The sequence below is a fragment of the Oncorhynchus mykiss genome, chromosome 2, assembly GCF_013265735.2.
Source record: "Oncorhynchus mykiss isolate Arlee chromosome 2, USDA_OmykA_1.1, whole genome shotgun sequence".
NCBI lineage: Eukaryota > Metazoa > Chordata > Actinopteri > Salmoniformes > Salmonidae > Oncorhynchus > Oncorhynchus mykiss.
The window spans coordinates 41,992,099-42,018,447 of record NC_048566.1 but is presented as its reverse complement, the minus strand read 5'-3'; the positions used below and the strand labels follow the sequence as shown (position 1 = coordinate 42,018,447).

Here is a 26,349-nt window from a genome sequence, read left to right as displayed (position 1 = left end):
TTTGATCAAAATTCCGGTTCTCGCAGACCTGTTAGTTTTTCTTTAAGAAGCCCTCCTGTTCTCCACTCAATACCTGTATTAACTGTACCTGTTTGAACTAATTACCTGTATAAAGACACCTGTCCACAACCTCAATCTAACAGACTCCAACCACAATGGCCAAGACCAGAGAGCTGTGTAAGGACATCAGGGATAAAATTGTAGAACTGCACAAGGCTGGGATAGGCTACAGGCCATAGGCAAGCAGCTTGGTGAGAAGGCAACAACTGTTGGCGCAATTATTAGAAAATGGAAGAAGGTCAAGATGACGGTCACTCACCTTCGGTCTGGGGCTCCATGCAAGATCTCACCTCGTGGGGCATCAATGATCATGAGGAAGGTGAGGGATCAGCCCAGAACTACACGGCAGGACCTGGTCAATGACCTAAAGAGAGCTGGGACCACAGTCTCTCAAAGAAAACCATTAGGAACACACTACGCCGTCATGGATTAAAATCCTGCAGCGCACGAAGGTACCCCTGCTCAAGCCAGCGCATGTCCAGGCCCATCTGAAGTTTGCCAATGACCATCTGGATGATCCAGAGGAGGAATGGTAGAAGGTCATGTGGTCTGATGAGACAAAAATAGAGCTTTTTGGTCTAAACTCCACTCGCCGTGTTTGGAGGAAGAAGAAGGATGAGTACAACCCCAAGAACACCATCCCAACAGTGAAGCATGAAGGTGGAAACATCATTCTTTGGGGATGCTTTTCTGCAAAGGGGACAGGACGACTGCACCGTATTGAGGGGAGGATGGATGGGGCCATGTATCGCGAGATCTTGGCCAACAACCTCCTTCCCTCAGTAAGAGCATTGAAGATGGGTCGTGGCTGGGTCTTCCAGCATGACAACGACTCGAAACACACAGCCAGGGCAACTAAGGAGTGGCTCCATAAGAAGCATCTCAAGATCCTGGAGTGGCCTAGCCAGTCTCCAGACCTGAACCCAATAGAAAATCTTTGGGGGGAGCTGAAGGTCTGTATAGCCCCGAAACCTGAAGGATCTGGAGAAGGTCTGTATGGAGGAGTGGGCCAAAATCCCTGCTGCAGTGTGTGCAAACCTGGTCAAGAACTACAGTATGATACTGTAGTCATACTAACGTATGATCTCTGTAATTGCAAAAAAAGGTTTCTGTACCAAATATTAAGTTCTGCATTTCTGATACTTATACTCAAATACTTATGTCATGCAATAAAATGCAAATAAATTACTTAAAAATCATACAATGTGATTTTCTGGAGATTCCGTCTCTCACAGTTGAAGTGTACCTATGATACAAATTACAGACCTCTACATGCTTTGTAAGTAGGAAACGCTGCCGATTTTTGCAGGTTATCAAATACTTGTTCTCCCCACTGTAGCTGTCGGCTATATTATTCACGATTTACCGTTCTTTGTGCAGCTTCAAATGTCGAACAAAGTTGGAAATTGTTGCGCCTCCGTCTGTAATTTTCTTCCCGCATGTTTTGCAAGTTGCAGATGTTATTGCGGTTGTAGCGAAATGCTTGACCTACTCCGACTGTTGTGGCCTGTATTATAATAATTCTGTTGGTGCTTACATTTGTCCTTTTTCACATGTATATTCTATGTGTGTGAATTGGAAATGTTTTTTTGTTGCATATCCTACTCCCCCTGAGACACCCTTGGAGAGGGAGTCATGACCAGGGATCAGCCATTATTGACAGCGACCCTGGAGCAATTAGGGTTAAGTGCCCTTAAGGGCACATTGACAAATTTTTCACTTAGTTGGCTCGGCGATTCGAACCAGCAACCTTTCGGTTACTGGACCAGCGCTCTTAACTGCTAGGCTACCTGCTGTAATGCTGCCTGTGTTCACATGCTTCTAGCTTGGTTAGCTGTAACCAGTCCACCCTGAGTGTACCTGGGGTTTAGTTGCCGCCTCCTCTCTCTAACACCATTTTGTTAACCTGGGTTCAAACAGTTCTTGATATGTTTGAGCTTGTCTGGCACAATGGAACCAATGGAATAGTTCCAAAAGTGTCAACTTCAATATTGCCCCATTTTTGAAGGTACTCCAGGGCAGGCTCAAGCAAACGCTCAAAGTATTTGATATATTTAAAAAGTCAAATAGGGCTGTGGATTTTGGGCTCATGTGCCTATCATCTGTCAGGTTCCTCGGATGGTGGAGGGGCTCCTGTCTCATCACTGCTCCCAGGTGGCTGCAGCCAAGGATCACACAGTGGTGCTGACCGAGGAGGGCTATGTCTACACCTTCGGCCTCAACACCTTCCACCAGCTGGGCCTGGCTCCCCCGCCCGCCTCTAGCCACCTGCCAAAACAGGTAAGAGAGCACCTGGCCATCATAGCTAGGCAGCCAGATGGGGAGTTTTCCCTTACCATGTGACTAGAGTAGGACAAGCTAAGGAAAACTCCTGTGGTCTCATTTATTATGACAATTGCATAAACAAAATCAATGCAAGAATACTTACTGCATAAATGTTGTTTTCCTTTTCAATCAACTTAAACTTATGTAAATGCTGAAATCACATTGACAAAGTGTTTTATATTAATTATTTATGAACGTGACACTCACGGCCCCCGGCCCCCATCATAAGACAAACATGTACACAGAGCAGACACTTGAATGTGTGGTATGCTGAATTACAGTTTGGATTGGTTGTTGACTGACATTGGTCTTGACCAATTGGATGCAGGTATTCTCCAAGACCCTCAAAGGCAGGACTGTGATTGGTGTAGCTGCAGGGAGGTTCCACACAGTGCTGTGGACCAGGGAGGCTCTCTACACAGTGGGACTGAATGGAGGGCAGTTGGGTAAGTCATTATGACTGGCACACCGTAGCAAAACATGAAACTTGAAGCTAAGGCCACTATAATGATATGCTCTATTATTCCCCTACCATTATACATGGTGATGTAGGCTACCTGATGGACCCAAACGGGGAGAGGTGTGTGACCGCGCCTCGCCAGGTGTCCGCCCTCTACCACAAGGATGTCACCATCGCCATGGCAGTGGCCAGTAATGGGGCAACGTTGGTGGTGACAGAGAAGGGAGATGTCTACTTGCTGGCTAACTATCAGTGCAAGAAGTTGGCATCCAGGTGACTACACCGATAGTGGAGAAGTGACTACCAGGGTTGACGTCAATTCCATTTCGGTCATCTCAGGAAGTAAACTGCAATTCCAATTTCTCAGTGAGGAGTATTGTAATCAAAATGTACCTCCTGAATTGACCGAATTCCAAATTACATTTTCTTTATGATAAGAGACGACATTAACCTAAGATCCCTCTAATTAGCATAATACCAAAATGTCAGTTTAAGCTAGAGATATCTGTTTTGCATTGGATGCGACACAATCCACCGCATCTGCCTGTTTAACACTTCCGCATTTGCTGTGAAAGGTGACAGAGCTCGAGGGGTGTTTGTCAGACCATGAGACATCCCGAAAATCAGTCTAATCACAATCTTCTGGAGCATCCGACCAGTTTGTGGCCTACAAAATATTATGTGCACTCTATGGAAAGGTTACTCTCACGAACACGATAGTGTTTCCTCTACGACCCCCACAAGTGTCTTAGGACTCGTCTGAAGTCGGTATAGCCGGTCTCCCAACTTCTGTCTGTAGTGGCAGAACAGTTTGGGCAACATACTAAATTGACCCCTCTGTGTAAAGGTGAGACTCATGAACGCATACACTACCGTTCAAAAGTTTGGGGTCACTTAGAAATGCCCTTGTTTTTGAAAGATCACATTTCTGTCTATTAAAATAACATAAAATGTATCAGATATGCAGTGTAGGCATTATTAATGATGTAAATGACTATTGTAGCTAGAAACGACTGTTTAAAAAAAAAAGGAATATCTACAGAGGCCCATTATCAGCAACCAACACCCCTGTGTTCCAATGGCACGTTGTGTTAGCGAATCCAAGTTTATCATTTTTAAAAGGCTAATTGAGCATTAGAAAACCCTTTTGCAGTTATGTTAGCACAGCTGAAAAATAAGCAATAAACCTGGCCTTCTTATCCTTGTTGACTATCTGGAGCATCAACTTTCTTCTGAAACTCATCAGTCTATTCTTGTTCTGAGAAATGAAGGCTATTCCATGTGAGAAATTGGCAAGAAACTGAAGATCTCGTGCAAGCTATGTACTACTGCCTTCACATAACAGCACAAACTGGCTTTAACCAGAATAGAAAGAGGATTGGGAGGCCCTGGTGCACAACTGAGCAAGAGGACAAGTACATTAGTGTCGAGTTTGAGAAACAGACGCCTCACAAGTCCTCAACTGTCAGCTTGATTAAATAGTACCCACAAAACAGTGAACGTCAACAGTGAAGAGGTGACTCCGGGATGTTGGCCTACTATGCAGAGTTCCTCTGTCCAGTGTCTGTGTTCTTTTGCCCATTTTAATCTTTTCTTCTTATTGGCCAGTCTGAGATGGCGCTTTCTTTGCAACTCTGCCTAGATGGCCAGCATCCCAGTTGCATCTTCACTGTTGATACTTAAGACTGGTGTTTTGCGGGTACTATTTAATTTGGCTGCAAGTTGAGGACTTGAGGCATCTGTTTCTCAAACTAGACACTAATGTACTCATCTTCTTGCTGTTCTGTACACAGCGTTGTACGGGATCTTCAGTTTAGACTCATGGGTTAACAGGAGAGGGAGAGCGTGAGAGATGTGATAATTTTACTCAGTCACTCGCTCGCTGTCAACTCATAGTTTTTCTTTCCCATAACCGATGCCTCTCTTTCAGACAACTGAACATCCGGAAGGTCCTTGTGAGCGGAGGCAGCCTGGACCATCGTGTGGACCCCCAGGTCCTGAATGAGGGAGGTGGCGAGAAGGTGGCCATCCTGGCCCTGGATGAAGCTGGGCGGGTAAGGACCAGCTGGGTCCGATACATTGAGAAATACTTAGTAGCTAGCTAGTAACTAGCTACAGCCATTTGTTGGTGGATTCTTAATGTTCACTCCATATGATCACCTCTAGCCGATGTATTTGAGTCATTGATCATCTTATCCCAGTCTTTCTCACTTTGTTTTTTCTGTGTCTGGATGTTATGAAGTTTGGATGATGTGTGTTGATCTGTTTGGTCTTTTATGTTTATCCAATGTATTTGTTGTCGCCACTCACTGACGATGCCGTTCTAATTGCCCCTCTGGATTATTAAAGTTGTATTCAATTGATTTCCGTCTCCATCAGGTGTTCTGCTGGCGTTCAGTGGGTGGTTCGGTGAGACAATGCAGGTGGGTGTACGGGCGCCAGGTGTTCATGTCGGACATTGCCCTGAGCAGGAACAACATGATGTTTGTCACACAGGAAGGGGAGGGCTTCAGCGGACAGTGGCACGGAGAGTACAGGAAGAGTGTGGAGAAGAAAGGTGAGATGAGAAAATTGTTTACTCTCATAGCTCAGCGATGACATAATGATACTTTTGAATATTATCAGTATTTCACACTTTCCTCTTTTACATATATGGTGGATGATAAACTTCATGAATTCTGGAAAAATAGTAAACAAGACTTGGATTCAAAAGTAATCTTATTTACTATTTCTCTGTACTTCATGATGTGTATCATCCAAGATAAATCAGACATTTTTTGTTAGTTGGAATCACTGCATTGTAATTTGACTAAAGCGTTTTTCCCTTGTGTGCTTTAGATGGGAGTGTGGAGGTGTGTGGTTACCCAGAGGGTGGAACTGTGTACGAGCGAATTCGCTTGGAGAAGCTCCCTTATGTCCACCGTGCGGTCAGCATCACCATGGACTCCAAGGGACGCAACTTTGGAGTGCTGCAGTCGGACCCCAAAACCAGGTACTGTTCCTCTCTGTGTGTTGTCGCTTCTTTAAAACATTTGAACTATGTCGTCTTCATTAGGCCACACTGTAACAAAACGTTTTGAAATGAACAAGAAGTGTTTGTTGGGTAAATTCACATAAACAGGGATGTACTAACTCATTTTTGGAGCATTTTGTGCCTACTGAACAAAATGTCTGATTTCTCTCCTTCCCCCGCCCAGCCTGTATGAGATTCCCAGCGTATCTCCCTCCTCCTTCTCCCAACACTTCCAGAGCCTGCTGGAGGAAGCGGACGAGACGGATAGTATTCACGACGTGACCCTGCAGGCCGGAGACCGCACCTTCCCCGCCCACAAGTACCTCCTGTCCATGAGGTCCGAGTTCTTCAGGAAGCAGCTGGTGCTGGACGGGGAGGAGGGAGACCGGGAGGTGAGGAGGAGCGAGGATGCGGTGGGCTGTGACCTGCTGGTGGTGGAGACGGTGAGCCCTGAGATGCTGGCTCACGTCCTGAAGTTCATCTATACGGATTCCTGTGATCTGCTGGTGCAGGGCCACTGCCCTCGGGTCTTCGGCCAGAACCAGAAACAACAGGACCCGGAGCAGGAGCAGCTGATCAGCAGCCTGCAGGACCTGGGCTTCCATGAGGGCAACTTGAGGGACCGCTCGGCCCTGGAAGTGTACCGCTCGCTGACCCCCTTGGCCCGAGGAGACGGAGACAAGCCCAAAAGCAAGAGTACCAAGCCTGGGAAAAAAGGCAAGGGAGGCAAGGCTGGAGCTGGAGAGGGAGGGAAAGTCAACCCGGTCAAGACCTTACAGGGTGTAGCCAAGAAGCTCGGCATGGGCAGTCTGTCGGCACGGTAAGGACTGAGTTGGTTATGATTGTTGTCCCCCACGATGAAATCGGGTAGTGTACTGTGCGCCTGTCTCTGTCCGTAAGTACGTTCGTCACACGCGATATCTCAGACCGCTCTGGCCCGAATTTGACAACTTGGGTGAATGATGTCTTGCCATAGAGATCTGACATTTACAAAATTATACTGATTGGCCGGATGGTGGTGCTATAAAATAAGATTGAAAATGCCAAGTTTGAAAGGTCATGCACCTCACCCCGGTTTGACCTGAAGTCATGAAATTCAAAAACAGGTCCTTCTCCCCACAAGGAACAAATTTGCCTCGGACACACAAGGTCCGCCATGATGGATACTCCGTCATTTAGAATTTTGTGAAAAACCCTTAAGATGCTCTTCTGGCACCGAATGATGAAATTTGATATGTGGCATCAATGGAAAAATGTCTCTTAATGCAATATTTTTAAACTAGTACCTGAAACAACATGACCAATAAACATTCAGGTGGGTGTGGTTTGGCACATAAAGGCAATAAAATCAGTCAAGGATATTTGTATTTATAAAAAAATATATATAAAAAAAGTACACATTTTCGCAAACACTCAAGACTCATATCGACCACACGGTGGCGCCATTACAGGCACATGTTTTATCTCTTGATCTGTTTGACTCGGAGTGAGGAAATTTGGCACATTTGCTCAGGATATGAATCTAGCTAACCCATGAGATATCTCAGTCAACACTGGCTGATTTTGTCTCGTGTGACTTTTTGCCTTGCCATAGAGATCCAGCATTTGCAAAATTACACTGATTGGCCCAAGGGGGGCGCTATAGTAATCATCTGTATGTACATTATCTCAGGCACCACTTGCCCGATTTTGACATTTGTGGGGGACAACATGTTTACTGTTATTTGTCTTGCTATTAACCCCTAAGCCTTTGGGGACTTAACATTTGGAATTGTTTTAAGATGGTCATACCATGGATCATTTAGCTATTTGATTTGGAATTTTAGGACCCCTGTAGGTATAAAAAAAATATATAAAAAAATATATATTTGAAACATTGAATTTTGGCTTCTGCTATTAGCCTTAAAAGCATTGAATAACAGAGCCTGGTTCCTCTCTAGGTTTCTACCAAGGATCCTGCCTTTCTAGGGAGTTTTTCCTAGCCACTGTGCTTCTACATCTACATTGCTTGCTGTTTGGGATTTTAGGTTGGGTTTCTGTATAGGGCTTTATAGATACATTCATACGTGACAATACAGTCAATGTGTCAAAATGAAGGTTTGAGGTGTCTGAAATGCATCTGAGATAGTGTATATAGGAAAGCATAAAGAAAGGTTACATGTGTAACCTTGTGCCAGAAAATCCTATTTTCATTCATTTTTTACCGGGTTACCTTGAAGAGTCTCTTGAAACTTGTGGGCATTATAGAGCAAAACGGAGAACACATTTGTGAGTCTTCGCTTTTGATGTTGGAGTCATATTAGTTTGTAGCTCAAACCGTTCGGACTTGACAGAAGTGTCCGGAGTTGAGACCCCGGTGTTAGCGACATGAGACTAGTCCTGTGAAGCGTGTGGGTGTCGTAGAGCAAAACCGAGAACACCATTTGTGTTCAAATAGTTTCTAGCCGCAACCGTTTTGACACTGCGTGAAAAACACATTTTTCTGGAAGTCTCCTGGTCTGACAAACACCTCTGTAGCTCTGCCATCTTCCATTGCAGATGCGGAAGGAGGACGTCGCCGGATGCGTTAGATTGAGACACAACCCCATGCACATAAAAGTCTAACTGTCGGATTTGGATGGCAATTTTATATTATGTTAAAATTGATTTCTGCACGGGCATTGACCTTAGGGGGGGTTATTAACATGTAGTGTATTTTGTTAAACACATTTATTACAGTTTGGATGGAGTGAAATATGAAAACGGGAAGATCAATGTAGCGCGCAAGATGACGGCCAACAAGCCACGATGTAACCAGAAAAAGTGGTGAGTAATTGCCATGTGGCAGATTTACGTGAGAAAATATTGTGTTCATAGAAAGATAACTACTAGAATGGACATTCTTATTCAAGTCAATGTTCTGTGATTCTATTCAATTGTTGTGCCAGATAATCACGGCAGAGATAATGTCAGATGATCACAATATCAGAGGAGATCTTGTTCCGTCTAAGCTGTATCTGTCTCCCCGAAGCTCCTACCTCTGTGACGTCACTCTGAGATCTGTGGATGGCAAGGAGTTCCCCTGTCACAAGTGTGTGCTGTGTGCCAGACTTGGTGAGCTTCAGTGTGTTTATGGTTATGGTTGCGTTTCTTGGAGTGTGAGGGGTGAACGGGTTTGGGTTATTCAATGTTGTCGACATCTGACACTAGGTTTTCCAGTCATTTGTTGAAGCTATGGGGCCAGATCTCCGTACACAGATTGAGCCTAGCCTAAAAGCATGCTCAATGGAGAATCTCAATTGAAAATTTATTTTTAATTAAGCACTAAGATGAATCAGTATCTGGGAGATGATTTTAATATGTAAAAAAAATGTAATTGAAATTTCTTAGTGGCGGTTGCATTCTAAACATTCTATGGGTTTTCAGAGTACTTCCACAGTATGCTGGCGAACCCCTGGATAGAGGTATGTTTTGTTTGTTATTTCAGTTTTATCAATCTGTATTAAATTATACAAATGATCAAATGTTTGTTTTAGTTGCTGGCAATTGGAGGTCTTGCTCATTGTACGCGAAAGCTTCATTTTAACATTGCCATAAGGAACCGTTGGCTCTGAAAACGTTGTCTCACATTGTGCTTGAGTAAGTGTGCTGCTACTTGTGAACAGTGTTGGTAATGTTGTTGTTGTGTGCTCCCAACAGGCCACTTCATGTAGTGCACTGGAGATGCCCACCAGTTCAGATATACTGCAGGTCATCCTAGAATATGTGTACACTGACGAGTCTCCCACTATCAAAGGTACACAGGACACCCCAGATCATGCGTATACAACCTGTACACACACACACACACACACACACACACGCTTCAGGACTATGGATGGAAAATAGCTCTTTTGCCAACTTGGGTACATATACATTGACTCTGAAATAAGTGTGCGCTGTCCCTGTCAAATAAGTGCGTTAAATAAGTGTCATGTGGCTACCCATAATATTTATGAACCTCATCATGTTGACTTTGATGTTGATGCACAAGGTAGTTGAAAGCTACATGGTGGAAGCAAAGTCTCTCTCTCTCCTCTTCCAGAGTCCCTGAATGTGGAGTTTGTCTGCAACGTGTTGGTGGTGGCCGATCAGCTTCTCATCACCCGACTGAAGGAGATGTGTGAAGTGGCCATTACTGAGAACCGTACGTCCTCTCATCTTCCCTCTGTCCTTTTAGCCGCCTCTGCTCTCGTCTCATCCCTCTGTCCTCTCCTCTCCCTCATGCCTCTCAACATGATATCAAACAGCTTTGTTGTGTCTTAAAAAGCACTCGTGTGAGAGCACTGTCCTGTTTGTTTAAAAAAAAAAAAAATGGCTTCCTCTTCCGTCTCCTCAGTGACACTGAAGAATGCTGCGGAGCTGCTGCAGTTTTCTGCCATGTACAACGCTGAGCAGCTCAAACTGTCCTGCATCCAGTTCATTGTGCTCAACATGGCTGCCCTGCTTGAGTCCAAGTGAGTGTGTGTGTATACAGTGCGTTCGGAAAGTATTCAGACCCCTTGACTTTTTCCACATTTTGTCATACCTTATTTTAAAATGGATTTAAAATATATATAAAAATATATTTAAAGTCCTCTCAATCTTCTCACAATACCCCATAATGTAAATGTATTACAAATAAAATCACTGAAATATCACATTTACATAATTATTCGGACTCTTTACTCAGTAATTTGTTGAAGCATCTATGGCAGCGATTACAGCCTCGAGTCTTCTTGGGTATGACGCTACATGCTTGGTACACCTGTATTTGGGGAGTTTCTCCCATTTTTCTCTGCAGAGCCTCTCAAGCTCTGTCAAGTTGGATGCGGAGTGTCGCTGCACAGCTATTTTCAGGTCTCTCCAGAGATGTTTGATCAGGTTCAAGTCCGAGCTCTGGCTGGGCCACTCAAGGACATTCTGAGACTTGTTCTGAAGCCACTCCTGCGTCGTCTTGGCTCACCCCAGTCTGAGGACCTGAGCCGTTCCTCTTTCCTCTGATCCTAACTAGTCTCCCAGTCCCCGCCGCTGAAAAACATCCCCACAGCATGATGCTGCCACCACCATGCTTCACCATATGGATGGTGCCAGGTTTTCTTTGGATGTGACGCTTGGTATTCAGGCCAAAGAGTTCACTCTTAGTTTCATCAGACCAGAGGGTCTTGTTTCTCATGGTCTGTCCTTTTGGCAAACTCCAAGCAAGCTGTCATGTGCCTTTTTTTATTCAGGAGTGGCTTCCATCTGACCACTCTACCATAAAGTCCTGATTGGTGGAGTGCTGCAGGGATGGATGTCCTTCTGGAAGGTTCTCCCATCTCCACAGAGGAACTCTACAGCTCTGTCAGTGACCATTGGGTTCTTGGTCACCTGCCTGACCAAGGCCCTTCTCCCCTGATTGCTCAGTTTGGCCAGCTCAAGGAAGAGTCTTGGTGGCAACAAAAAATATTCAGTTTAAAAATGATGGATTCTACTGTGTTCTTAGGGACCTTCAATGCTGCAGAAATGTTTTGGTACCCTTCCCCGGATCTGTGCCTCAATACAATCCTGTCTGGAGCTCTATGGACAATTCCTTCGACCTCGATGCTTGGTTTATGCTCTGACATGCACTGTCAACTGTGGGACCTTTTAAATATACAGGTGTGTGCCTTTTCAAAATAATGTCCAACCAATTGAATTTACCACAGGTGGACTCCAATCAAGTTGTAGAAACATCTCAAGGATGATCAGTGTAAAACAGGATGTACCTGAGCTCTATTTTGAGTCTCAGCAGAGGGTCTGAATACTTATGTAAATAAGATATTTCTGTTGGATGTATGGCTTATGTTATGTGAACATACTGTATACTACTTAGGAAACCGATGATTCTCTCGCTCTCTGTGTATTTACAATGGTGCTTGGTCTTCACTGGTTTCCCTTGTGGCAACAGGTCACACATCTTGCTGCTGTGATGGCACACTGGTATTTCACCCAGTAGATATGGGAAGTTATCAAAATTTAGAATAGGTTTTGAATTCTTTGTGGAAATATGTGTCACTAATATGGTCATATATTTGGCAGGCAGTTAGGAAGTGCAGCTCAGTTTCCACCTCAGGCTATGTGTACATTGCCCACAAAATGTCTTCTCTTTAGAGCCAGGTCTGTCTTTGGCGTCCTTTCTCAATAGCAAGGCTATGCTCACTGAGTCTATACATAGTCAAAGCTTTCCTTAAGTTTGGGTCAGTCACAGTGGTCAGGTATTCTGCCACTGTGTACTCTCTGTTTAGGGCCAAATGGTATTCTAGTTAGCTCAGTTTCTTTTGTTAATTACTTGACACATTCTTTCCAATGTGTCAAGTAATTATCTTTTTGTTTTCTCTAGATTTGGTTGGGTCTAATTGTGTTGCTGTCCTGGGGCTCTGTGGAGTCTGTTTGTGAACAGAGCCACAGGACCCGCTTGCTTAGGGGACTCTTCTCCAGGTTAATCTCTTTGTTATGGAAGGTTTGGGAATTGCTTCCTTTTAGGTGGGTGTAGAATTTAACAGCTCTTTTCTGGATTTTGATAATTAGCTGGTATCGGCCTAATTCTGCTCTGCATGCGTTATTTGATGTTTTATGTTGCACAAAGTGGATGTTTTTGCAGAATTTTGCAATTTGGTGTTTGTCCCATTTTGTGATTTATTGGTTGGTGAGTGGACCCCAGACCTCACAACCATAAAGGGCAATGGGTTCTATAACCGATTCAAGTATTTTTTTTGTCAGATCCTAATTGGCAAGTTGAATTTTGTACCTTTTTGATGGCATAGAAGGCCCTTCTTGCCTTGTCTCTCAGATCGTTCACAGCGTACCTGTGGCGCTGATGTTTAGGCTGAGGTATGTATCGTTTTTGTGTGCTCTAGGGCAACTGTCTAGATGGAATTTGTATTTGTAGTCCTGGCAACTGAACCTTTTTTGGAGCACCATTATTTTTGTCATACTGAGATTTACTGTCAGGGCCCAGGTCTGTCAGGGCCCAGGTCTGTCAGGGCCCAGGTCTGTCAGGGCCCAGGTCTGTCAGGGCCCAGGTCTGTCAGGGCCCAGGTCTGTCATAATCTGTGCAGAAGATCTAGGTGCTGCTGTAGGCCCTCCTTGGCTGGGTACAGGAGCACCAGATCATCAGCAAACGGTAGACTTAGACTTTAGATTTTAGTAGGGTGAGGCAGGGTGCTGCAGACTGTTCTAGTGCCCTCGACAATTCATTTGTGTATCTTGAAGAGGGTGGGGATTAAGCTGCATCCATGTCTCACCCCATGGCCCTGTGAAAATAAATTTTAACCGCACACTTGTTTGTGTACATGGATTTTATGATTGTTTTTCCCCCACCACTACTTTCCATCAATTTGTATAGCAGACCCTGGTGCCAAATTAGGTCAAAAGCTTTTTTGAAATCAACAAAGCATGAACACTTTACCTTTGTTTTGATTTGTTTGTTTGTCAATTAGGGTGTGCAGGGTCACTACGTGGTCTGTCGTAAGGTAATTAGGTAAAAATCCAATTTGACAAATGTAGGAGTCTGCTGTTAATGAAATGCAGAGGATTTTCCCAAGGTTGCTGTTGACTCATTGGATTTTGTGGATTGAGGTGATCAGTCCTTGGTTCCAAATATTGGGGAATATGCCAGAGCTGAGGATGATGATGATGATGATCAAGAGTTTCAGTATAGCCAGTTGGAATGCTGTCTGTATATGTTATCACTTTATTGAGGATACCATCAACACCACAGGCCTTTTTAGGGTGGAGGGTTTGTATTTTGTCCTGTAGTTCATTCAATGTAATTGGAGAATCCAGTAGGTTCAGGTAGTCTTTTAATAGTTGATTCTAAGATTTGTATTTGATCATGTATATGTTTTTGCTGTTTTTACTTTGTTATAGGGCCAAAAAGATTGGAGAAGTGGTTTACCCATACATCTCCATTTTGGATCAATAACTTTTCGTGTTTGGTGTTTTCCAATCTTCCCAGAAGTGGCTAGTCTATGGATTCTTCAATAGACTCTCTTCTCTTTCTCTCTCCCTCTCTCCGCCCCTCCCTCTCTTTTTCCGTCTCTCTCTCTGTTTATATATCCGTAACTCTCTCTCTTCAGAGCGCTGGATATCTTGAGTGATGACGTGCTGGTGGAGCTCTCTGCCTCTTACAGGAGTATGGTGAGTCACTTCTCCTCAGTGCCGTTACCATACCTGCATCAACTGCATGGTGAGATACCTGGCATATGTTCATTTGGGGAACTCAACAGAAACTGTTCCAAACAGAAAACGACAATAGGTGTTTCTTATTGGATGGTTCCTCAGATAGTCCCTCCCTGTTTCACTTGTTTCTTCCATTCGATTCCTACTGAACACAACCATAGGTTCTGAACTGAACACGACTGTTGGTTCTGACTAACTGACCTGTTACCATCCTGTTCCTGTCAGATTCCAGCCATGCAGATGCGACTGATCACTCCTTACCCAGACGCCCCAGACCTCAGTGTGTACGAGGACTGGGACTCTTCATTCAGCTCTAAAGCTGACACGGAACTGAACAACTCCTGCAGGTACTATACCATCTATCAAACTATGTACAACACTGTGGCTGCATCTTATTCCACAAAGTTGCTCCTTCGTTCACTCCCTGTCATGAATGAGATGGGACTGAATTGGTGCTGAAACTAGGTTCCAATGTTTTGGAATGAAATGCATCCAGCCAGTAGCCTCCCTAACATTTGAACCGTGGTTGAATTTGTTCCTCTTCATCATCTGTCTCATCTTCCTCCTCTCAGGGAGACTCTGTTGAAGAAGGCTAAGTTAAAGGCCAAGAGAAAACCTAGGCGACGCTCCGACAGCTCAGGGGGTTACACCCTTTCTGACATCATCCAGAGCCCACCTGCTGCAGGTAGAACACACACACACACTCTGTCACGGCACATAATAATTTCCTTTAATTGGATTTGGGCTGATATGGATTATGATATGTCTCTTCTAGTCTCAGTCCTTTCTCCCAGCCTGGTAAAGTCAGGAAAGACCAACTCCATGGAGTCTCTGCAGGAGCTGATGACGTCTGACTCTGAGGGCAGCTACATGGGTGTGGGCAGCCCCCGAGACCTCCAGAGTCCCGTGTTCCACGACAGGCCCGAGGAGGAGGGGGCTGGAGGAGGTTTCAGGCTGAAGACTCCCCCCAGCACCACCACCATGAGGAACGGCCTCCCCGCAGAACCCCCAAAGAGTTCTGCTCTAGAGCACATCCCCAAGATCACAGCCAGGTGAGCCAGGTCACTGTGGACCAGGTCAGGGGTGGAACTGTATGTGACATTGTGTCGTTTCTCTCTTTCTCCAGTCCTGCTCTGTCACTTCCTGTCTTGGACCTCAGGGCAATCATGGATATGGAAGCCAGCTCAAAGACACAAAGTCTCGGAGCCACTCCCAAAAGTCCTGGCAGTGTTGGCAGCAGCAGCAAGCAGTCCCCTCTCCCAGCCAAACTCTCCCAGAAGCAGAGGAAGATGATCGCCATGGCAACCAAGGAGGGCAGTGCTGAGTGCACCATATCCAAATCGACACCAGTGATTACTCCCTCGAAGAGTGCGAAAACATGGTAAGCCCCTCTCCATAAGGATTGCTCCTACTATCAGAGCCAGCACAGAAGGTGGTGGGTTGGTGTGACAATCCCTATGTAATAGAATAGGTCCTGTCGCTGTCTCTCATTTTGTGTTGAAAATGTACAAATACAAAATCTGCCTATTCCCTCAGCTGTTAGTAAAAGTATTACTTTTTAATGCTTTGAAGTAGAACTTTTGATTATCAAATGTGGTTCCACCTACCACCTCTTCTCAGGGCCACTCCGTTCCAGACACCACCTTCGTCTCGAGCGTTCCGGGACCTCCTGGTGGAGGAGGAGAGTCGGGTCAGGAACGGGGGGCCAGGGGCTCTGGGAAGGCCAGTAGCTCAGGGGCCTCCGGTCTCTGCTGCTCGGAGGGTTACCTTCAAATGTACGGCTGAGCCCCCCAGTGAGCCAGAGAGACTCGCCGGGTAAGACTATGCACGCACAGACAGACACGCACACATATGCAGTCTGTCATATTTTATGTTAATTGTCACCAACACACATAGAGGTGTCCATTATATAAACACACAATATAGACTTGCATTTGTGTATGGCCAAGGGATGAATGCCCTTATGGCTGATTAATTTTGGGGCGGCAGGTAGTGGTTAGAGCTTTGGGCCAGTAACCGAAAGGTTGCTGGATCGAATCCCCGAGCTGACAATGTTAAAATGTATCGTTCTGCCCCTGAACAAGGCAGTTAACCCACTGTTCTCCAGTAGGCCATCATTGTAAATAATAATTAGTTCTTAACTGACTTGCCTAGTTAAATTAAATAAACATCTATGAACTAGTCTTTACCCCAAAGTACCAGGATTGTCCACCAGATGTCTCTAGTGTGTTGCCATGCTCATGCACATTCTTGTTTCTATCAGACAGGAATCTGACACAATAACATATCTACTAGCGTCAATGTCATTTGGTTACCTTGGTGAGAAACAAATTTGTTGTAGTAAGGAGATGGTAAAGCTTGTATCTATGGTGATTGTGCCTTAATTAGGCCTATGTTATAGCTGATGGTTAAGAATACAGGAATTAGTTCAAACTCTGAGGTATCTCTTTAGAATAAACATAGTCACTAAGAAAGCAGCAAATGACTGGCAGAGTTTCTCTATGATGATTCTCTGTTATTCCAAAGGGAAGCAGACGAAAGAAGGAATAATGATTTGGAGGACTACTTGTTTTTATACAGAGAATTTAGAGTTGACTATGTTAAGCTTTACTGTCCAAATGAAACGCTCTGGAGTGCGGTTTCCCAGACACAGATTAAGCCAACTCCTGGACTCTATTGACCAGGACTAGGCTAGTCTGGGAAACCAGCCCTGAGTCTGTGGTTTGTTTGAGCAGATGCATCAGGAAATGTTCAAATGTAATCAGAAGGTAAGAAGCCGCCTTCTCTACATTCACTCGCATGAAACTCCTGCCTACATGGGTGCAAAGTGATCTATGCAGATGCACAGATGGCACAAAAAAATGGCAAAGCCGTCATTCTTTTAGCGAGAGGAAAAATATAGCCCTAACTGCTTTCGCTAAACCTGCCCTGGAATTTTGGGCACTCAATCGCAGCACTGGATAGCAACTGTCGTCGAGTCCAGCACCTTGTGAGCACATGCAAACCAGTGGGGATGGCTAAATAATTGAACTATTCACTAGAGGTACTTGCCACTGTGATTCATGAAATGCAGACTCTTGGGAGTATTTTGCTAACACGAAATTGTACTTTGCTAGCTCAACTGGTTAACATTAGCTACTAGCATATTTCTCATTGAGCACCAAACATTGCTAAAGTTGCCTAGCTAGCTAACTACTTAATATAACTTTTTCTCTAAGTTAGCTTGCTAAGTTGGCTATATTAGTTATGTAACATATCTGCTATCGACATCAGCAAAATATCTGCACACATCAACAACTGACACCCACGAAGCATCGTTACCCGTCGCTCCACAAAGGCGTCACCGATTGAAACGCTATTAGCGCGCACCACTGTTAACTAGCTAGCCATTTCACATCGGTTACACGTGACTGTCAAATCTAAGTGATTTCGATGGGTCTAGCTCCTTTCTGATTTTGTTTATACTGTTCAAGTCAATCCATTTTTATTTTCATAAAGTTCTGCATTTCCAACTTTTATAGGCATTATTTTTAACCAAATGTTGCAATTGCGATTTGACATGTGATTTAGAGCAAAACACTTGCGTGAACTGTTGGCGTCATTGAAATATAATGATTATTCTAATTCTATAGATAAAACATAATAGTGGGAGCTTTGAATACAGTGTTTGAATACAATTAAAAATGCCAAGGAGGAGTTATTGTGACAGGGTAGGAAGCAAATTTGTTACATGTTACCGAGGGGACCCAATAATCTTTTGCTACTTTTTAATGTTTTCTCTTAGCTACTTCTTGTAGTTAACATATTCATGCTTCGCGTATTCCTCTCTGGTTTATAAGATACTGTTGCACAAACGACATGCTGATTTAGGTCTACACTGTCTACACTGTGGGTGTGTGTGTATATATAATTACGTTTGCTTTGACAACGTTTATTAGCTAGCATTAGCAGCTAACAACATTTAGACCTTAACTTGCAAAGAAAATACAAACGAGCTGTTTGCAGATGTAAGAAACACAACCCAATAGTGTAGTAAAAGAACGCTAGTGGAATTATGGTAAGAATCAAAGTGAAAACAGTATCCTTGTCATCCACATTGTTGCATGTGCTGGATGCAGATGGAACGCAAAGTGTCTCGTGGTGAGGAATAACACATGCGCTCCTTGAGTGACGGACGGGGCTAGGTCTGTGTGGAAAGCGGCATGAAGTAAGAGAGCGGAGACCGGATGACTCAAGTAGCGAAGTAAACTTTACAAATGTACACTGCTCAAAAAAATAAAGGGAACACTAAAATAACACATCCTAGATCTGAATGAAATATTCTTATTAAATACTTTTTCTTTTACACAGTTGAATGTGCTGACAACAAAATCACAAGTGATCAATGGAAATCAAATTTATCAACCCATGGAGGTCTGGATTTGGAGTCACACTTAAAATCAAAGTGGAAAACCACACTACAGGCTGATCAACTTTGATGTAATGTCCTTAAAACAAGTCAAAATGAGGCTCAGTAGTGTGTGTGGCCTCCACGTGCCTGTATGACCTCCCTACAACGCCTGGACATGCTCCTGATGAGGTGGCGGATGGTCTCCTGAGGGATCTCCTCCCAGACTTGGACTAAAGCATCCGCCAACTCCTGGACAGTCTGTGGTGCAACGTGGCGTTGGTGGATGGAGCGAGATGCGATGTGCTCAATTGGATTCCGGTCTGGGGAACGGGCGGGCCAGTCCATAGCATCAATGCTTTCCTCTTGCAGGAACTGCTGACACACTCCAGCCACATGAGGTCTAGCATTGTCTTGCATTAGGAGGAACCCAGGGCCAACCGCACCAGCCTATGGTCTCACAAGGGGTCTGAGGATCTCATCTCGATACCTAATGGTAGTCAGGCTACCTCTGGCGAGCACATGGAGGGCTGTGCGGCCCACCAAAGAAATGACACCCCACACCATGACTGACCCACCACCAAACCGGTCATGCTGGAGGATGTTGCAGGCAGCAGAACGTTCTCCATGGCGTTTCCAGACTGTCACGTCTGTCACATGTGCTCAGTGTGAACCTGCTTTCATCTGTGAAGAGCACAGGGCGCCAGTGGCGAATTTGCTAATATTGCTGTTCTCTGGCAAATGCCAAACGTCCTGCACGGTGTTGGGCTGTAAGCACAACCCCCACCTGTGGACGTCGGGCCCTCATACCACCCTCATGGAGTCTGTTTCTGACCGTTTGAGCAGACACATGCACATTTGTGGCCTGCTGGAGGTCATTTTGCAGGGCTCTGGCAGTGCTCCTCCTGCTCCTCCTTGCACAAAGGCGGAGGTAGCGGTCCTGCTGCTGGGTTGTTGCCCTCCTACGGCCTCCTCCACGTCTCCTGATGTACTGGCCTGTCTCCTGGTAGCGCCTCCATGCTCTGGACACGCCGCTGCCAGACACAGCAAACCTTCTTGCCACTGCTCGCATTGATGTGCCATCCTGGATGAGCTGCACTACTTGAGCCACTTGTGTGGGTTGTAGACTCCGTCTCATGCTACCACTAGAGTGAAAACACCGCCAGCATTCAAAAGTGACCAAAACATCAGCCAGGAAGCATAGGAACTGAGAAGTGGTCTGTGGTCACCACCTGCAGAACCACTCCTTTATTGGGGGGTGTCTTGCTAATTGCCTATAATTTCCACCTGTTGTCTATTCCATTTGCACAACAGCATGTGAAATATATTGTCAATCAGTGTTGCTTCCTAAGTGGACAGTTTGATTTCACAGAAGTGTGATTGACTTGGAGTTACATTGTGTTGTTTAAGTGTTCCCTTTATTTTTTTGAGCAGTGTATGTTACACATGGCGTATCACATTTTAAAAACCAGACATTCAAATACCGTTATAGGATGTAAAGTAAAAATCCAAACCGGTCTGTGCATCTATACCGGTAATGACAGTCCACAACATACCCAATAATAGTCTTTTTTAAAATGTCATTGTGTATTAAAAACACATTTTTAGGTCATTGTGAGAGGATTTCGCCAGTGGTTGGAAGGGGGAATTTGGCTTCCTGGGATGTTGTCCGAGGTTCCAACAGTAATCAAGTGGGGTGGGGCTTAGTGAATGGTCAATGTACTGAAAGGGAGGCAGCTGCCTGAAGCAGGGTGTGACTCACTGCTAGGGCTGTGGTGCAATTAGGCTGATGGTCACTATGACCTTTTCACTTCCCATTCAACAAGACTGACACATCAGTTAAAATAACTGCCTAGTCGACTTTGCCTCGGGTGAACTTTCTCATAAGAACAGATCCTATGATCAGCTTCCCTAAGTGCAACTTCAACCTGCACTGTGAACTACACCACCACTCAGACACCAGCTGGATTGGTAGAGCTTTAGAAGCCAAAAGAGCTGAATACTTGCATGTTCTCAGATCTGTTTGCGCTACGATGAAAATAACCATTGGAGTTGGCAAGACCGCACAAACCGATCTGAGACCAGGGTAACTGAATACTGTGTGCTCCTGATTTGAAACGACAGTAAACGATACGACTTCAGAATGGGTGTTTTGACATAACAATAACGTTTGGGAGAGATTGTTCATAAACTGGTGCTGTATCCTATAACGTTGACATCTAGATTAACACATAATATGGGCAGAGGTGTTTGAGGAATGCTTGTGAAACCAATGGGTGGATGTTTTTACTTTAACTTTGGTAGCAATGTTTAGAATTGTGACATCTCAAGTCTTATCAGGCCAAAGAATTACAGGAAGTGTGTGTGTGTGTGCACTTGTGTGACCCAATGGTGTCTATCTCTCTTTCTGCAGAAGCTCTTGACTTTAGTTTACTTCCTCTTCTATCAGGGTCATTCGGGGCATCTGTCTTCCAGACGTAAATCTTTTATCTATGCCCAGAGCCAAGATGGATTAAAGCCCACAGACTGGAAACACTCTCGTTCTGGTCTGTGACGTCCGCTCCCACTGCAGTCTCTAATGGCACCCTATTCCCTATGTAGTGCACTACATTTGGGCTCCCGAGTGGCACAGCAGTTTAAGGCACTGCATCTCAATGCAAGAGGTGCCACTACAGTCCCTGGTTTGAATCCAAGCTGTATCACATCTGGCTGTGATTTGAAGTCCCATAGGGCAGCGCACAATTGGCCCAGTGTCGTCCAGGTTTGGCTGGGGTAGGCCGTCATTGTAAATAAGAATTTGTTCTTAACTGACTTGCCTAGTTAAAATTTTTTTTTTTTTTACCATGGCCCACATGACTCACTCCATGCTCTGATCAAAAGTAGTTCACCGTGTAGGGCATATGGGGTTATTTGGGATGTAACCTAGTAGTGGGCCCTGAATATGAATCAGCCAGTGAGTCTGATGTATTGTTGGCTTCTGATCCTAATCAGCATTGATAAGAGAAGACTTCCATGTCACAAGTGATCAGTCAGAACAGGAAGTAGGATTCAGGTTCTCGTCTACTCATGCTGATGAGCACCGAGGGAGGGATGGAAGGAGGGAAAGTTCAGGGCTGGGGAAAGTGTAATATCCATATGTGTAGTTTTTTTTTTTTTGTAGAATATGTTTTCTCTATTGCCTTACAGGGACCATCAGTGTTTCATTAGCGTTTTCTTACACACACTCTGTCTCTCTCTGTGTGCGTGTCAGTTGTAATTCACCCAACCCCTGTCCTCTTGGGTAGCCTGTGGTCATCCTTGGTTACCACTGTCACATGATCTATCTAGTTCAGACCGGTCTTTCTCTGTTTGTGTCTTACTCTGTCAGATCAGCGTCAGAATTATTACAGGATGTACCTAACACGTCAACTTGTCCCAACCGTAAAAAAAAACCTGAACAACCTCAGGGGGGGGAAAAGGAACAATTGTTTTGAGGGGGATAATGTTCAACCTGTCACAAACTCAAGGTCATTTTCTTTACTGACCAGCCCCTGGGTGCTGGGAGCGGCGGGCAGCCCCCCTACGGCCTCCATGGTAACCTTTGCTTCGATCGTGGAGGAGGAGAAACAGCAGGAGGCTGCACTAATCCGTAGCCGAGAGAAACTGCTTGCACTCATTCAGGTAACGTGTGTGTGTGTGTGTGTGTGTGTGCAGAAATTTGTAGCAGATGTTTACTATGCACACTGTGCTTTTCCTTTCACTGTGAGCTTGTCTGTCCAACGCACATACTCAACTCAGTACCTTGATAAGTGTCTCTAAGGGGAAATCAGAAATACTTTCATCACCTCTGTCTAATGTCAGTAGAAATGACTTGTTTCCAGCTGTGCCGTTTGACAGCTGCCTTGACTTGGCTGTGGCTTTAAAACACTCCAACTGTGTTTGTATTTCTCCCTCTCTCCTCTTTTCAGATTGAGGAGGCAGCGATCCAAGAGCTTTTGCATCACTATGGCGCCCGCAACAACCCCAACGAGATGATTGTGGTGGAGAGGTCTGTCCAGGGGCCCATCGCCACCCCCTTCTGGAACAAACACTGAGACGTCTTACAACGCATGTGGGTGTAACGCCACACCCACATGCGTTGTGAGGCGTCACACCCACACATCCTTATGTATCTCCTGTCAGTCAGTGTTAAGATATACCCCAGGCCCAGTTGTGCCAGTGGGCTGGGTCTGACGCAGGTCTTTTATGCTTAACTCGTGTTCTTTTCTCGTGTTAACCTTTTGCGAGTGTCCCTGAGGAAGGAACAGTGGGGGAGAAAAGATCGAGGTATATAAGTTAAGATCTCATGTTATGCACGTTTTTTGCACCTTGCCATCAAAACATTAAAGTAAAGATATTCTTCCAAAAAGTTTCAGCTATTTAAAATATGTTCACAGTAGTTAAGAATTTGCCAAAGACACAATTATTTAAGGAAGTGGAGCAGTCCAAACTACAAATTGGGTCCAAAACTACATTACCCAGAAGGATTGGTCTGTTTCAGCACGTGCGTAAGCTGTGTGCCAATTAGGGAAAGTACTACAGCACAAGTTCCTCTGAGAAGAACTAGGACGAAAGGAAGTCGGAGCCTGGAATTCAGAGGCTAGCCTGATCTGGTTGCTACCTAGTTCTACTTTATGAGTTGGGAAATTAGTTGTGTTCTGGATATACTGTGTGATGCAGTGTAGTTGAATCATGAAAGGAGGAGGGTAGCGAGTGACTGTCATACATCCTGCCGTTTTCTAATGTGAGCTAATTGCATATGAGAGGTTGCTGGTGTTTCCCTTTTATCAGAGTTATAGGACAAGCTGACGAGTGTTTGTGCCTTGCTTCCACCCTAACGATCCTCTGATGTACACACACTAATAATTTCAATACTTTCTGGCTGGCTGTATTTGAGTATTTTTGCTTTATTTTGTGTTCTGGAGCCGATGTGTTGGCTTGGTAACCCAGACTCGGACCATGTAAACCCAGTCTTATTCCATGCAGCACCCTTCGTTTGGGACTTTGGATGTGAGAAAATGGCATGCAATAAACTCACCTGTGCAATGACCATGTTTCCTGGTTCTATTACTCTTATTGTAGAATTGGTCTTATAATTATTTGTGCTATATTACAATAGACCTTGTGTTATGCAAAACAAGGGTGGGAGAATGTCCAAGGCTAATGATATAGTTCTGTGTGATGTCTATAGTGTCCCCACAAGAATGGAGGCAATCTCCCTCAAGCTCCCTGACAAATGTAGCTCTCAATGTAGCTCTCAATCTCAATGGAAACAACAGTGCCTCTCTCCACTCTAACATCTGTGCTCTGCATAAATAAACAACTATTAAACGCCTACCCGTGATGACCCTGCCATGGAAAGAGAGGACGGGTGGTGATTAAGGGGTCCTAATAGTCCTAAGTCGATACAGTATGACATCAGGAGTCAGCCAGAGACTGAGACCTGAGTTCCTAGTGATTACTCCATTAAGCTCAATTAGTCAACTGAGATGATGCGTTACACAGAAAGGCTCTCAGAAAGACTTGGCTCCATGTCAAGTCGGAATGGTCCAGCTAGGTCACTGACAGGCACATGGTGTGAAGTGTTTACCTCATTAGTCGTTTACCTCTCGCTAATGAACGTGACATACTCCAGAGATGCTCTCCTGCGCAGAATTGGACTATATGAATGTGGATATCTCCTGAAATTCTCCTTGTTCATAGAATGTAACAGCTGAATTTCCATCTAATGGGTAACATACATTTTTATAAGTTATTTATATATATATATATATATATATATATATATATATACTGCTAAAAAAAAAAACACTTAAACAACACAATGTAACTCCAAGTCAATCACACTTCTGTGAAATCAAACTGTCCACTTAGGAAGCAACACTGATTGACAAATTTCACATGCTGTTGTGCAAATGGAATAGACAACAGATGGAAATTCTAGGCAATTAGCAAGACACCCCCAATAAAGGAGTGGTTCTGCAGGTGGTGACCACAGACCAGTTCTTATGCTTCCTGGCTGATGTTTTGGTCACTTTTGAATGCTGCCGGTGCTTTCACTCTAGTGGTAGCATGAGACGGAGTCTACAACCCACACAAGTGGCTCAGGTAGTACAGCTCATCCAGGATGGCACATCAATGCGAGCTGTGGCAAGAAGGTTTGCTGTGTCTGGCAGCGGCGTGTCCAGAGCATGGAGGCGCTACCAGGAGACAGGCCAGTACATCAGGAGATGTGGAGGAGGCCGTAGGAGGGCAACAACCCAGCAGCAGGACCGCTACCTCCGCCTTTGTGCAAGGAGGAGCACTGCCAGAGCCATGCAAAATGACCTCCAGCAGGCTACAAATGTGCATGTGTCTGCTCAAACGGTCAGAAACAGACTCCATGAGGGTGGTATGAGGGCCCGACGTCCACAGGTGGGGGTTGTGCTTACAGCCCAACACCGTGCAGGACGTTTGGCATTTGCCAGGGAACACCAACATTGGCAAATTCGCCACTGGCGCTCTGTGCTCTTCACAGATGAAAGCAGGTTCACACTGAGCACGTGACAGACGTGACAGTCTGGAGACGCCTGCTGCCTGCAACATCCTCCAGCATGACCGGTTTGGCGGTGTGTCAGTCATGGTGTGGGGTGGCATTTCTTTGGGGGGCCGCACAGCCCTCCATGTGCTCGCCAGAGGTAGCCTGACTGCCATTAGGTACCGAGATGAGATCCTCAGACCCCTTGTGAGACCATATGCTGGTGCGGTTGGCCCTGGGTTCTTCCTAATGCAAGACAATGATATACCTCATGTGGCTGGAGTGTGTCAGCAGTTCCTGCAAGAGGAAGGCATTGATGCTATGGACCGCCCGTTCTCCAGACCTGAATCCAATTGAGCACATCTGGGACATCATGTCTCGCTCCATCCACCAACGCCACGTTGCACCACAGACTGCCCAGGAGTTGGCAGATGCTTTAGTCCAGGTCTGGAAGGAGATCCCTCAGGAAACCATCCACCACCTCATCAGGAGCATGCCCAGGCGTTGTAGGGAGGTCATACAGACACGTGGAGGCCACACACACTACTGAGCCTCATTTTGACTTGTTTTAAGGACATTACATCAAAGTTGATCAGCCTGTAGTGTGGTTTTCCACTTTAATTTTGAGTGTGACTCCAAATCCAGACCTCCATGGGTTGATAAATTTGATTTCCATTGATAATTTTTGTGTGATTTTGTTGTTAGCACATTCAACTATGTAAAGAAAAAAGTATTTAATAAGAATATTTAATTAATTCAGATCTAGGATGTGTAGTTTAGTGTTCCCTTTATTTTTTTAGCAGAGTATATATATACAGTGCCTTGCGAAAGTATTCGGCCCCCTTGAACTTTGCGACCTTTTGACACATTTCAGGCTTCAAACATAAAGATATAAAACTGTATTTTTTGTGAAGAATCAACAACAAGTGGGACACAATCATGAAGTGGAACTACATTTATTGGATATTTCAAACTTTTTTAACAAGTCAAAAACTGAGAAATTGGGCGTGCAAAATTATTCAGCCCCTTTACTTTCAGTGCAGCAAACTCTCTCCAGAAGTTCAGTGAGGATCTCTGAATGATCCAATGTTGACCTAAATGACTAATGATGATAAATACAATCCACCTGTGTGTAATCAAGTCTCCGTATAAATGCACCTGTACTGTGATAGTCTCAGAGGTCCGTTAAAAGCGCAGAGAGCATCATGAAGAACAAGGAACACACCAGGCAGGTCCGAGATACTGTTGTGAAGAAGTTTAAAGCCGGATTTGGATACTAAAAAAAATCCCAAGCTTTAAACATCCCAAGGAGCACTGTGCAAGCGATAATATTGAAATGGAAGGAGTATCAGACCACTGCAAATCTACCA

General features: G+C 44.8%; 1 protein-coding gene across 1 annotated transcript in view; it reads left to right on the top strand.

Moving 5' to 3' along the window:
• LOC110489894 (inhibitor of Bruton tyrosine kinase) overlaps positions 1-23,511 on the top strand; it is a 35,905-nt gene extending 12,394 nt beyond the window's left edge. Inside the window, exons 6-26 of the mRNA XM_021562860.2 lie at positions 2,170-2,340; positions 2,714-2,831; positions 2,938-3,118; positions 4,776-4,899; positions 5,225-5,402; positions 5,684-5,837; positions 6,043-6,678; positions 8,577-8,663; positions 8,869-8,951; positions 9,264-9,301; positions 9,537-9,633; positions 9,922-10,023; positions 10,216-10,333; positions 13,955-14,015; positions 14,283-14,404; positions 14,630-14,742; positions 14,833-15,109; positions 15,184-15,438; positions 15,678-15,872; positions 21,972-22,104; positions 22,392-23,511. Of these exons, the coding sequence (XP_021418535.2) occupies positions 2,170-2,340; positions 2,714-2,831; positions 2,938-3,118; positions 4,776-4,899; positions 5,225-5,402; positions 5,684-5,837; positions 6,043-6,678; positions 8,577-8,663; positions 8,869-8,951; positions 9,264-9,301; positions 9,537-9,633; positions 9,922-10,023; positions 10,216-10,333; positions 13,955-14,015; positions 14,283-14,404; positions 14,630-14,742; positions 14,833-15,109; positions 15,184-15,438; positions 15,678-15,872; positions 21,972-22,104; positions 22,392-22,517 (3,369 nt within the window). The 3' untranslated portion in view covers positions 22,518-23,511. The remainder of the gene's footprint in view (positions 1-2,169; positions 2,341-2,713; positions 2,832-2,937; positions 3,119-4,775; positions 4,900-5,224; positions 5,403-5,683; positions 5,838-6,042; positions 6,679-8,576; positions 8,664-8,868; positions 8,952-9,263; positions 9,302-9,536; positions 9,634-9,921; positions 10,024-10,215; positions 10,334-13,954; positions 14,016-14,282; positions 14,405-14,629; positions 14,743-14,832; positions 15,110-15,183; positions 15,439-15,677; positions 15,873-21,971; positions 22,105-22,391) is intronic.
• Positions 23,512-26,349: the final 2,838 nt, after the last annotated feature.